The sequence below is a fragment of the Plectropomus leopardus genome, chromosome 7 (assembly GCF_026936395.1).
Source record: "Plectropomus leopardus strain MGB_pleo_1.0 chromosome 7, ASM2693639v1, whole genome shotgun sequence".
NCBI classification, from domain to species: domain Eukaryota; kingdom Metazoa; phylum Chordata; class Actinopteri; order Perciformes; family Serranidae; genus Plectropomus; species Plectropomus leopardus.
In genome coordinates this window covers 1,887,501-1,900,975 of record NC_142182.1, presented here as the reverse complement: position 1 = coordinate 1,900,975, position 13,475 = coordinate 1,887,501, and the positions used below count along the sequence as shown (strand labels likewise).

General features: G+C 41.8%; 1 protein-coding gene across 2 annotated transcripts in view; it reads right to left on the bottom strand.

Moving 5' to 3' along the window:
- Positions 1–13,475, bottom strand: part of LOC148189079 (uncharacterized) — a 52,989-nt gene that overhangs the window by 8,319 nt on the left and 31,195 nt on the right. For both annotated transcript variants that reach the window (XM_088079603.1, XM_088079604.1), the window contains 2 exons: positions 3,945–4,123; positions 684–797 (listed from right to left, as the gene is read on the bottom strand). In XM_088079603.1, the coding sequence (XP_087935729.1) occupies positions 684–797; positions 3,945–4,123 (293 nt within the window). The remainder of the gene's footprint in view (positions 1–683; positions 798–3,944; positions 4,124–13,475) is intronic.

Below are 13,475 nucleotides of genomic sequence, written 5' to 3'. Positions count from 1 at the left end.
GCGGATCAATATAATAATGATAATATTAACAATAAACTTTATTTGTAAAGCACTTTTCATTCTAGAAATGCAGCCCAATGTGCGTTAAAAGAAAGTAACTAAAGAAAGTAACCGAGTGCTTCACAGGAAAAGACACAGAAGACATAATAAAACCTGCATGACTTTGACTTCTTAAGGATGTTTCTAGGATTTTAGGAATTTTCTCAGATTTTATTTCTAGGATTTAAGGATTTTTCACAGATTTTAATTCTATGACTTTATGATGTTTTCAGGATTTTAGGACATTTTGGGATTTTATTTGTATGATTTTTGGATGTTTCTAGGATTTTATGATCTTTCTAGAATTTGTTTTCTAGGATTTTAGGATTTTTCTCAGATTTTATTTCTGGGATTTTAGGGTGTTTCCAGGATTTAAGGACATTTTGGGATTTTGTTTGTAGGATTTTATGATCTTTCTAGGATTTTAGGAATTTTCTCAGATTTTATTTCTAGGATTTTAGGATGTGTGATGTAACAAATACATCAAATATACGGGGTACCTCTCTGTATGAGTATTTTTTTGTTTATGGGTCAAAATGTGTAAATTCTCAGGTCTTTCTGAGGTTGTGGGTTTTTTGCATATGTTATAAGGCAGCAACACAAGAGTGGAAATTTAAATTGGTCCAACTTGTGGTTGTCTCTACCTGAGCAGTCCTTCCTCTGTCTGTCCATCTTGTCCACGCAGTCCAACAGGCCGTCGATCTGGACCTTGATCACCGTCAGCTCCCTCTTTATGGCGAGCAGCTCCGCCATCTTCACTGCAGAGACACAGAGAGAGAGAGAGGTGAGAGTGGACCGTGCGAATACAAAATAAGCTGAGTAAGTGACTCATTATGTTGTCAAAAGTTTGTGGACACCTCGGTGCTCTTCTGACTTTGTGACAACAGTTTGTGTTTGTCCCTCTCCTGTTTCAACATTATAATGTCCCCTCACACAAAGACAGCTGCATAAAAGACACAGTGTTCTCAGTTTTTTGCGCTGCTTTCAGACATCTTTCACAAGTATTTAAACCTTTGTTCCCTTTGAAATGTATGTGTTTTCTTTTATAAATATGGGAAAACAGACAATCAGCAACTTGCCAAGATGATTACGTTCAAACTGTTGAAGATGCGACGCAGCTGGAGCGAATTTAAAACCCACAGAAAGTACGAATCATTCACGCACCAAACATGTAATCACAGGGCCCAGGTTAAAATACTGCGATTCCCCTTTAAGCACTGTTAGGTAATGCTTGGTTTTGGAAATGTTTCCTGTCTACAGCGCTTTTACTGTCACATCTCTGATACGAAAAAAAACCTGTAAATCTCAACTACACTGCACTACACTACAGTACACTCTACTATACTGCACTACACTACAGTACACTCTACTATACTACACTACACTACAGTACACTCTACTATACTACACTACACTACAGTACACTCTACTATACTACACTACACTACAGTACACTAAAGTACACTATACTATACTACAGTACACTCTACTATACTACACTACACTACAGTACACTCTACTATACTACACTACACTACAGTACACTCTACTATACTACACTACACTACAGTACACTAAAGTACACTATACTATACTACAGTACACTCTACTATACTACACTACACTACAGTACACTCTACTATACTACACTACACTACAGTACACTCTACTATACTACACTACACTACAGTACACTCTACTACACTACACTACACTACAGTACACTGAAGCCTGGCATGCAGTGCCTCCGTGATCTGTGGGAACAGGACAACCACATAAACCAGCATGTACGACTGCTCTGAACTGTGTTTTCAAATTGCGCTGAAGTGTTTTTCGGAGGCCTTTTTCATTATCAGTGGGCTACAACATTTAAAAATGGCCCAGAGTTTGGTTTGATAGCTCCGTGCAGATGCAAATGTCCAGTGACCCCTGTGGTCCCCAAGCACTCTTAACGCTGCACTCCCACCTCCTTCCACTGCCCGAGCCTCCGCCCTCGCCGCGCTCTGTAACGGACCGCCGGCGCCGCCGACAGCTCACCAAACGACCCTGAAAACTACTTCACTCCTGAAAGCTTTTCGACCTCGGGAGCTTGCAAAGGCAATCTAATTTCCTTGTGATGGGACGAAGTAAAAACTATTAAGGCTTGTAATAAACTAGTATAAACAATTCTTATTTGCCACGCACTATTAACTCAGTCTAATTGCGAGCGCTGATAGGCTCGGCAGGAAGGAGAGCCCCGCGGTACAGAAGCTTTTAATGAAGAGACCATCTGGCGCCCCCCCTCCACCCGCCTCCTCTGCAGCACCCTGGGGCCCCACCACCGAGACGAGGCATCGCACAGGCGGGAGACAACACGAGCCGGGTTTTAGAAAAGCAGAGATCCTCCAGGTTTCCACAGGAGCTCGTGTTGGCTGCACATTTAAAGATGTGAAAAGGAAAATGTTACGGCCACAAATGTGAACACCCGCGCCGAGGCTGCTGCGTGGGTTTGAAATTTAAAAGCCTTTAATTGGAGAAGGTTGAGGCGTTGAAAAACCCCTGCGTGCCGACCTCTGCCATCAGCAGGGTGTCGGTGTTTCTGCCCTCTCTGGTTAAAAGCTTTTTAACATTCAAACCCACACAACTGCAGCCATAATATTTCTTTCCGTGGTTTACACTCTGCAGTGTTGCGGTCATAACCCCAGTTCTAATGATTTTTTATGTGTTCATTTGGTTCAGTGATCATATGGATCTCAGCGGAGAGATAAAACTGAACACCTCATTAATACTTCTGACCAACAAAAGCGCAAAAAATCTGAATCATGAACAGTCGGCCTTGTGGAGGTAAAAAACCTGAAATCCAACATTTATCTCCGTATGATAGAGGACTGAAAACAAACCATTAACATGCAAGAGGTTGTAATTTAAAGAAAAATGAATTCAACACATTTCAATAATCAGAGGACAAGAAGCAGCTAGAACAGTGATACTCAACTCGTGGCCCGCAGATCATATGTGGCCCCTGATATGGTGCCTGGTGGCCCCCACCAACAATTTTCTAATTCACAGTAAAACAAAATTATTCACACTGGGAAATGTTTTTGTACTTTTAGTATTCATAAGGTGAATATAAGTGTGCATAAAATAGCATCAAAACAGAGCTTGTTGATAAAAAAAGTGCCGGGGAGGATCCCCCACACCCCCGACAGAGGTCCTAGATAAGACCCTAATGTCCTAAAATCCTAGAAACGTCCTAAAATCCTAGAAATGTTATAAAAATCCTAGAAACATCCTGAAATCCTAGAAATGTCCTAAAATCCTAGAAATTTCCTGAAAACCTAAAAAATCCGACAAACATTCTAAATCCTAGAAATGTAATAAAATCCTAATAACGTCCTAAAATCCTAAAGATTTCCTAAAAACCTAGAAATGCCCTAAAATCCTAGAAACATGCAAAAATCCTACTAAAACTCTAGTAACGTCCTAAAATCTTAATGATGTCATAAACAACCTAGAAATGTCCTAAAAATACTAGAAACGTCCAAAAATCCTACAGAGTGTTCTAAAATCCCAGAAAGATGCCAAAATCCTTGAAATATCCTGAAATCCATGAAGTGTTTTGCAATCCTAGAAAAGTCTAAAAGCCCTTGAAACATGTGTGGGGCTGCTTTGACCGGCCCCTGGCCCTTAAGTGGCCCTTAAGCAAATATCTCCGTCCCACTCCCTCTTTCAGAGACTGCAGACCTCTGATTGGTGAGAGACGTCCTGCACAACACCCAGATTTTTGAACGATTTAAAGCATTTTTTAAATTCCTTTTCCCCGGATTTAAAACAAGCCCAGAAAAAATGCAAACTTCACCTGACGCCTGACAAAGTGCAGACGTCGTGCTCAGCGAGCGTGGCGTTAAGACGATTTGATCTCTTACATTTGCTGTCGGAGGAGGAGGAGGTGTGTGTGTCGTCGCTCCTGCTGGAGGCTCTGCTGCTCCTCATCTTCAGAGCTGCTGTGGAGGATGAAGAGGAGGAGGAGGAGGAAGGGCGGAGACGTTTGACAGGACTGGGGTCCACCGGGACAGAGGAGGGGACGCGCTGGTAGTCAAACACCCTGCAAAACACACACAGAGTCCCATGATGCACTGCTGCCTGAGGCTGTGGCGTGTTTTCTTGATTGTTTTATCGCCGTAATGAAGTGGAGGGTAATTTATGTCACCAGCAGATTTCATCTTTATGTGCAACAAACTGAAACAACAGTCCAGACTGTAAACAGTAAAATAAATCAGTTTAGGACAAAATACAAAGAAAAAAAAAAAGTAGTACAACAATCCTTGAAAAAGTACATATTTTAAAAGGCATACTGGTGTCTCTGACTGATCCGGATCTCTGATGTTTGGGCAGAGGTCTGGTCTTTTTCTATTATTTTTTATTATCAACACAACCTACGGAAAAAAAACAAAAACGTGAAAGTTAAGCGATCTACTTCTGTGGATTGGAAATACTGACGCTAATGCTGTGGCTGCAACAGAAATAAAGCTGCTGATGTTTTTAACATCCATCACCATGGTTACCGTAACGTCACTCAGTGGAAACAGTCATCTCACTGTAGCGTTTTATCCAGAGATGCACGAAAATTATTTTTTTTAACCGATACCAATAAACCGATCATTTCCAGCTTCTCGTGGCCGATAAGATGCCAATAACCGATAATTTCTTTTTGTTTGTTTTTCATCACCTGAGGTCTGAAAGGCTGAGATGTGCTGAGTACAGATGAATTGAATTTGTGTATTTTCATAAAAAAAAACGACATTTCAGACAAAAAGCTGGAAAATCGCATTCTTGTAAAAGAAAGTCTTTTTCAAGAGCAAAATCAATTTTATTTTTATATTGTGTTTTTTTCTTTCCTTCTTATCTTCAACCTGAATTGTACAAAAATAATTCTGACAATAATATTGTGTTTGAGTTATAGTGGATCTACAGAGAGGAACGTTCCCCAAACTGTCAGGAAGCAGCTACAGAACCGTCCCTAAGTAACCGCTCTGCTGTGATCTCTGCACATTTACGTCAAATATCAGACATCAGTTTATTCTTCCAGCAGAACCGAGCTGCAAACTCACTACACCTGAACTCAAACTGCGTCCAGCGTGTCCTCTCATCGTGTCCTCTCATCATGTCCCGTCACACACACACGGAGCAGAAGGAGGGAGGGGGGAGACGGCGCCCGCTTACACCGGCGGAGACTGAGAGTGGAGCGGACATTCAGAGACACCGGCGGGGACACCAGCGGACACGATACCGGTGGAGACGATACCAGCGGAGAATGAGAGCGGACATCTGGAGACACCAGTGGACACACCGGTGGAGTATGAGAGCCGAGCGGACACCGGCAGAGACACCGGCAAACACACCGGCGGAGAATAAGAAAAAAGTGGACACGGCGGAGACACCAGCGGAAAAAGAGAGCGAACACCAACAGAGACACTGGCGGAGACACCGGCAGAGTATGAGAGCGGAGAGGACACCAGCGGGGACACCAGCGGAAACGATACCGGTGGAGACAATACCAGCAGAGAATGTGAGTGGAGTGGACATTGGGAGACACCAGCGGACACACCAGCGGAGTATGAGAGCGGAGTGGACAGCAGCAGAGACACCGGCAAACACACCAGCGGAGAATGAGAGTGGAGTGGACACCAGCAGAGACACCGGTGGAGAATAAAAGCGCAGCAAACATTTGGAGACACCGGTGGGAAATGAGAGCGAAGCAGACACCAACGGAGACACCGGCAGAGTATGAGAGCGGCACGGACACCAGCGGAGACACTGGCGGAGACACTGGCGGAGACACCAGCTGAGAATGAGAGCGGAGTGGATGAGTCAGCATCAGTAACTCATCCCCGACTTTCTCTTTCAGTCTGCAGCGCCGTACAAAAAAAGTTCCCTGTTTCTGTTAGTATATAAGAACAATAGTTTTCTGGATATTTTTCTCTAGTTTTTTGATAATGTCTAATCATCTCCTCCCACTTATTTTCCTTTTTTGGGGGTGTTTCGATTCCAAACAAAAAGGAAGATGACAGTTCGCTACACAATTATACCAACTTTCCTCCACCGACTCAAGCTCCACAGCCAGCCAACAACCCACTGTCTGAATAAAAAATAACAAAAAAAGTATGAGTAAAAAAAATAAAAATAATAAATAATAATTATTATTAGTTTTTTACGATTTACATGACTTGGAATTTTCATCATAAAAAAGTGTGACATATTACATTATTTCACTTGGAGATCTAAACAAAAACACTCATTATTAACCAATAACACCTGAAGTTGCCCTTCTTGCCTTAAAATCTAGATGACGTTGTCATATTTTTTATCTTATGTTGTAGATTTTCCCCTGCTAATTTTCAGGCCATTTTCTTGTCATTTTTTTTTTTACCAATTTTTCCCCCAATTTCCTCAGGTTTCAGAGGTTTAAATGCTTATTAAAGGCGTCTGAATGCATTACAACAAAACCGAGCGCCTCTGCCTGAAGGACGTTCTCGCTGCCTCGTCCACGACCCAGAAGAAATAACCCCTTAATTCTTATAAAAGTATTAAAATGATCCATAAGGAAACTAATTGGGAATGAAAGCTCTAACGTTACGATGTGTTGCTGAAAGTCGAGTGAAAGTGAATTTGGTCTTAAAGCTGCGGCGCAGCTGTTACCTGCTCCAGGTGAACTTTATGAAGGACAGAACAATTTATCTTATAAAAACTGATAAAAACTCATTTCATTTCGTCAAATAATCCCACACTGCCTCCTCTCTGCGTCTCTCCCTCCTCCTCGCCGCAGCAGGCGCGGTGCCTCCTGACTCTGATGGAGTGCGATGTGCTGCAGGTGAGATCTGACTGACGCCTCCAATTTGATGCAGGCAGCGATAGAGGAGGCGATCAGGAGGAGGACGAGCAGCCTTTCCTCTCACTGTCAGCCTCTGCTGTCTATCACAGCAGCCATCTACACACACACACACACACACACACACACACACACACACACACACACACACACACACACACACACACACACACACACACACACACACACACACACACACCTGCACAAACACATACACACACACACCTGCACAAACACACGCTTTCATTTCAAAAGCTGCTTTGGCGGTGTTGAAAGCATTTACACTTCAAAGGCCGCAGGAAACGATATCATGTTCTAATGTTCGGGGATTTTCAGCTGACGTGAGAAGCTACAGGCTGCAGAGAGAACAAGTATTCGAGAGCCGGGACACGCAACTCGCTTTGCTGAGGGGCCACCTCTGTGAGACGACAGGGGCCAGGGGCCGGGGGACAAGAGACAGGAGACAGGGGACAGGAGACAGGGGCCGGGGGACAAGAGACAGGAGACAGGGGACAGGAGACAGGGGCCAGGCAGGGGCCGGGAGCCGGGGGCAAGGGACCAGGGGCCAGGGGCCTAGGGTCAGGGGACAGGGGCAGGGAGACAGGGGTCGGGAGACAGGGGTGAGGGGTCAGGGGCCAGGGGCCAGGAGACAGGAGACAGGAGACAGGAGACAGGAGCCAGGGGACAGGGGACAGGAGACAGGAGGCGAGGAGCGAGGAGCCAGGGGACAGGGGACAGGGGACAGGAGACAGGAGACAGGAACGAGGGAGCCAGGGGACAGGGGACAGGAGACAGGGGCCAGGGCCAGGGGCCAGGGCCAGGAGACAGGGGCCAGGGGCCAGGGGCCAGGGATAGGAGACAGGGGACGGGGACAGGAGACAAGAGACAAGAGACAAGAGACAGGACACAGGGGCCAGGGGACAGGGGACAGACAGGGGCTGGGGGCCGGGGGCCAGGGGCCAGGGGACAGTCACAGCAGCAACATACGTGTTTGTAGGATTGTAGGAGATTTTTTGGATTATAGGCCATTTCTCAGATTTGAGAACGTTTCTGGGATTTTAGGATGTTTTTAGGATTTTGGCACGTTTCTAGTATTTAAGGACATTTCTAGGATTTAAGGGCAATTCTATGATTTTAGGATGTTTATAGGATTTGAGCACATTTCTGGAATTTTAGGACTGTTCTAGAATTTAAGGACGTTTCTAGGCTTTTATGACTTTCTTAAGATTTTAGGACATTAGGATTTAATGACCATTCTAGGATTTCAAGAAATTTCTAGGATTTTAGGATGTTGATAGGATTTTAGCACATTTCTAGAATTTTTGGACATTTCTTGGGTTTTAAGACATTTCTTGACTGTTAGGACATTTCTAAGATTTAAGGGTGTTTTTAGGATTCTTCTTGGCAAATGAGAGAAGTTTCAGCAGGATGAACTCGTCAGTCCTCACTGCCAGATGCCACTAAATCCTACACAGACACCATACATATTCTGTCAAACGGAGGTATATTTTTAAAAAAGTCACGGTTAATGTAACCGGCATGAACTGACATGACGCCCTGGACATCAACAACAGATGCAGGAGGACACTTAAATGTGACAGATATATATTTGACCAGTTGGGATGAGAATGTGTTAAGTTCATTTCCGATAGACTGAATCCCTTCGTAAGGCGTTTTGGGATTTGAGTAGGGATCTGAGAAAAGATCTTCTTGTCCAAAAACAAATAAAGTTATAAAACTGAAAAGCACAGTGAAGGATTTTAAAAAACTCCTCACTCAAAGAGCGCAGGAGGTTCGTCGTTTTGAGCCTGCAGCTCCGACTTTCCTGACACACACTTTATTTTGATCTGGTTTTCTATAGACTGTGATTTTGGCGTCTTTCTGTGACGTTCACTGCAGCGACAGAAAACACAGCGGCACAGCAGAGGATTAACATATGATCAGCAACTCTGTGATTTTGTGAGGTGGTATGATCAGCGCATACATATTCAGACCTGCCGCTGTGTTTGTCCCTGCAGTCTCAACACATCAGGATAACCGGCGAGTGTGTGAGGAGGTGTGTGTTGGTCGAGGGAGGGGGGGGGGCTACTGTACCTCGCTAAGCTGATAATCCGCAGCCCCGGCAGATAAACGCCTATAAATATTTACAGGGCGACGGTGTTGACACGGCCGGGCTGCACAGCTTTACATCCTGTCTCCCTGCAGACGGAGCCAGGAGGCCCGGCCGTGCAGACACACTCACAAACTGAAGCTGTTATTCTCCAGATAAAACTGAAGTAAATAAAATACTACAGATGATTCCTGGAGGCTTTTCAGGAAAGCCAGTGAGCATTAAAATTTGTCCTCCTGCCGGCTGGACGGGTCAAATATTCTGTTACGTCTGGACAAACACAGTTTCAAAGATTCAAAGATTCACAACTGCTGGGTCACAGTGAATTTCCAGCATGAAGCTTTTATTTTGAAGTGTGGTTTCCTGCAGCAGAGTAAGAGTTTTTTTTTTCAGTAACATTAACTATCTCATTGCTCTCTTCTTCCCATTATTTGGTCTGTTAACACGCTTTGTCTTTGCTCTAGTATTAAAGTATTAAAGCAATCATTTTTTGGGTGCAAACAAAGATTTCTTCTAAAAATTGCAAACAAACAACAGAAAAAGAAGTTTGCCCATATTTTTTGGAGAATCATCAAAAATCACAAAAAATATTTTAAATAAAAATGCCTAAAGTTTTAAATATTACCATTTTTTAAAGGAAAAACAATTTCCAACATAAAAAAAAAATTACTGATATGTTTTTAAAAAAGCCTTCCAAATTGGTGGTTTTGCATGTTTTTTGTTTCGTTCTGTGTGAGTGAGAGGGTTTGGGGGAACATTAACTTTTATTATTTGGCCTGTTAACATGCTGTGTTTTCGCCCTGGTCTTGAACAAATAATTTTTTGTCTTCTAAAAATCACGAAAAAAAATGAAAAAAAAATTCAAAAAATTTAAAGAAAAAAACAACAAAAAATTCCTTTAAAGAAAAAAATGCCAAAAATTTTAAATATTTACCATTTTAAAAACAAAAAAAAACAGGCCAAAATTTAAAAAAAAAAAAATAGCCAACATATTAGAGGAGTTTAAAGTGAGAACAGGCTAAACCTAAAACTTCATAAGTAGACGCGGAGGGTCTCTGCCAGAGCGGCACCATGTGATAAGTTGGGATGAGAGCCTGCAGTTAAAAGTAGCTCCGCTGTTGGCCACCTGGACATCAACTCACCTGGACTAAAACATTACTGTGAAATATAGAGTTTGCAGCACACTAAGAGTGCAACTTATTATAATACTTAAACTAATAGTTTAAAACTAATAATAATACTTTAACTTATACACGATTTTGATGAATGGCTTTTATTAATATTTTGATATTGTTGCTTTTACGTCAGCTCTGTTCAGACGAGTGTAATTTGGGGCGCGGGGTCGAGTGAGCGATGCTGTGATTTCAGCGGTGACTCAGACGGTCCTGCAGTAACTGAACCACAACCAGAGCTGCTCCATGCAAATGAATCACGCCGGCTCCTCTGCTGGAAGGAGGGCACGAGTGAGGAGAGGAGCGAGGAGGAGACGCGGAGGGTGATGCAGACGAGTGAACAGAGGGAGGGAGGACGGAAACTGAGCGGAGCGTTTATCTGAGCGGCTGCCGGCTGCCAACACACTCGTTTTTCATGCTGTCAGCCTCTTTTTCCCTCTTTCTCTCTCTGCCCTCATCTGTTGTTCTCTCCATCCTCTTCCTCCTCGTCTGCAGCTAACATACAGTTATCCTCCTCCTCCTCCTCCTCCTCCACCTGTCCTTGGCGGCCTGCAGTGATCTGTGTTTTCAGCCCGTGGTGGGGCGGTCACTGCGCCGTCAGGATGCTGTTTCCACTGTTTTTTTGCATTTTAGTTGGACATTTGTTTCTTTTAACCTTTAGCTGAAAGTCAAGTGAGTGAGCGAGGCGGCAGCTTCTCTGAATCATCTGTTTCACTGCAGACGGAGCGGACAGTGTTGGAGGAAACTTTGTGTACATCATCTGTAAAGCGATTTAAAATAACTGTGACATTTGTGAACTGAGAATTGTGAGCTGTGATCACGTGGCCTCTCAGCACGTTAACATTAATTTTATTTTATGAGGAATCTTGTCTTACTATGCACTAATACATGCACAATATATTTCATACTTTATATTTCAGGCCTTTACTTTTACCTGCACAATATATTTAAGGCTTAAACCTTTACCTGCACTATATATTGTATACCTTTACATGCACTGTTGATTTTATGCTTAAACTTTTATCTGTACTATATATTCTGTATGTATGCTTTTACCAGCACTTCATGTTTTATTCTTACACTTTTATCTACACTATATAATTCATGCTCATTCTTTAACCTGCACTTTACTTTGTGTAACTTACCTGCACAATATGTTCTGTACTTTTACATGCACCGTTGATTTTGTGCTTAAACTTTTATCTGTACTAAATATTTGGTATTTATGCTTTTACCAGCACTATGTGTTTTATTCGTACACTTTTACCTGCACTGTATGCTGTATACTTTTACCTGCACTATATATTTTATGCTAATTCTTTAATCTGCACTTTATTTTGTGTAACTTAACCTGCACCATATGTTCTGTACTTTTACATGCACTACACATACCTTTAGGAACATAATTACATAATTACCTGCACTATATTTGTTAAACTTTTTTCTGTACTATAATTTTTATACTACCATGCACCATTTATTCTGTACTTTTACATGCACTAGGCTATATATATATATATATATATATATATATATATGTATATATATATATATGTATATATATATATACTATTACCTGCACTACATTTTTTTTATACTTTTACTCCTACCTGCACTATTTATTTTTACACTTTTACCTACATTATATTTTTAATACTTTTGCCTGCACTAAATATTATATTCTTTTTTTTCTGTGCTTCATAACCAAATTCTTGCACAATATATAATACTTCTTGAATATATTTCTGCTTATTCTATATTATTTAGAAAATGCTTTAAGGGAAATATCATCCAGTGAGAGATATCAGACGCAGTTGGAATTATTTGTGAATTTTTTAAGGACAAATGTGGATCCACAGAGGTGATTTTAGGTTTATTTTCGTCCTGCTCTTTCACTCAGTAACAGGAGGTATTTTACTCTCGGTGAGGGGGGGGCTGGTTTACCTGCAGCCCTGCTGTGAGATCTCAGCTGAGCTCAGAGCAGCTCATGAAGGAGGAAGCACAGCTCTGAGAGAGAGGAGATGACTAATAACCGACTGCTGTTCTCTTTCACGGTAAATGTGCCGTAGTGGCACATTTCCCCGACAAACAGAGCGTTTGTTGATTCTTTTCTCTGTTGTCTGGAATCTGCTGAGTCCTCTGCGTGCACAAATAAGAGCCGTGTCACCTTCAGCGGCGTCAGAGTTTCACAGGCTGGGAACGAGCAGCAGATGAAAATGTGTTTCCAGCTCGAGATTATTTTCTCTCTGCTGTGTTTGTGAGCAGCACGTGTTGTTACAGGACATAAAACAATTACCTGAGACTCCAATTAATACCAACAAACGTGTTCATTAAAAAAAACACAGTCGGATTTATGAAAGTAAATATCACACACCACCTCCTTTGACCCGAATCTGCAGTCAGACTGATTATTTAGCATCACCCTCCGTCCTCACTGAATCTTTTAACCCTTTGAAACCTGAGCTAATTGGCTTGATTTCTTTCAAAAACATGGAAAGATGGCGAGCAACTTAACATGAAATGGGCCAAATATTAGCCCAAAAAAAGAAAAAGAACCCCCCACACCCCCAGACAGAGGTGCGAGCTATGCCTCTAATGTCCTAAAATCCAATAAATGTCCTTAAATCTGAAATATGTCCTAAATTCTGAAAAATTAGGATATGTCCTAAAGTCTTACAAACATCCTAAAAATCAGAGACTTTGTAAAAATCCGGGATATGGCATAAAATCCTAGAAACAACCTAAAATCCTGGAAATGTTCCTAAATATGAGATGTATCTTAAAATCCTACAAACATCCCAGAACCCTACAAATTTCCTAAATTCTGGGATGCAGCCTTAAAACCATAGAAACAGCCTAAAATCATAGAAATGTCCTAAAATATTAGATATGTCCTAAAATCCTAGATATGACCTAAAATGTAGGATATGACCTAAAATACTTAAAATTTCCTAAAATTCTAAAAACGTCCTAAACGTCCTAAAATCCCGGAACTTTCCTAAATTTTTGGATATGGCCTACAGCCCTTGAAATGACCTAAAATTTCTAGAAATGTCATAAAATCTTAGATATGTACTAAAATCTTTAAACATGCTGAAATCTTTGAAATGTTCTAAAATTCTATGAATGTCCTAAAATATGAGAAATGTCCTAAAATCCTACAAATGTCGTTAAATCTTAGTAACGTATTAAATGACCTAAGATCTGAGATATGCCAGAAAATCCTATAAATGTCAAAAAATCCAACAAATAAAATCAAATCCTAAAGCCCCAAAGTACTAGATAT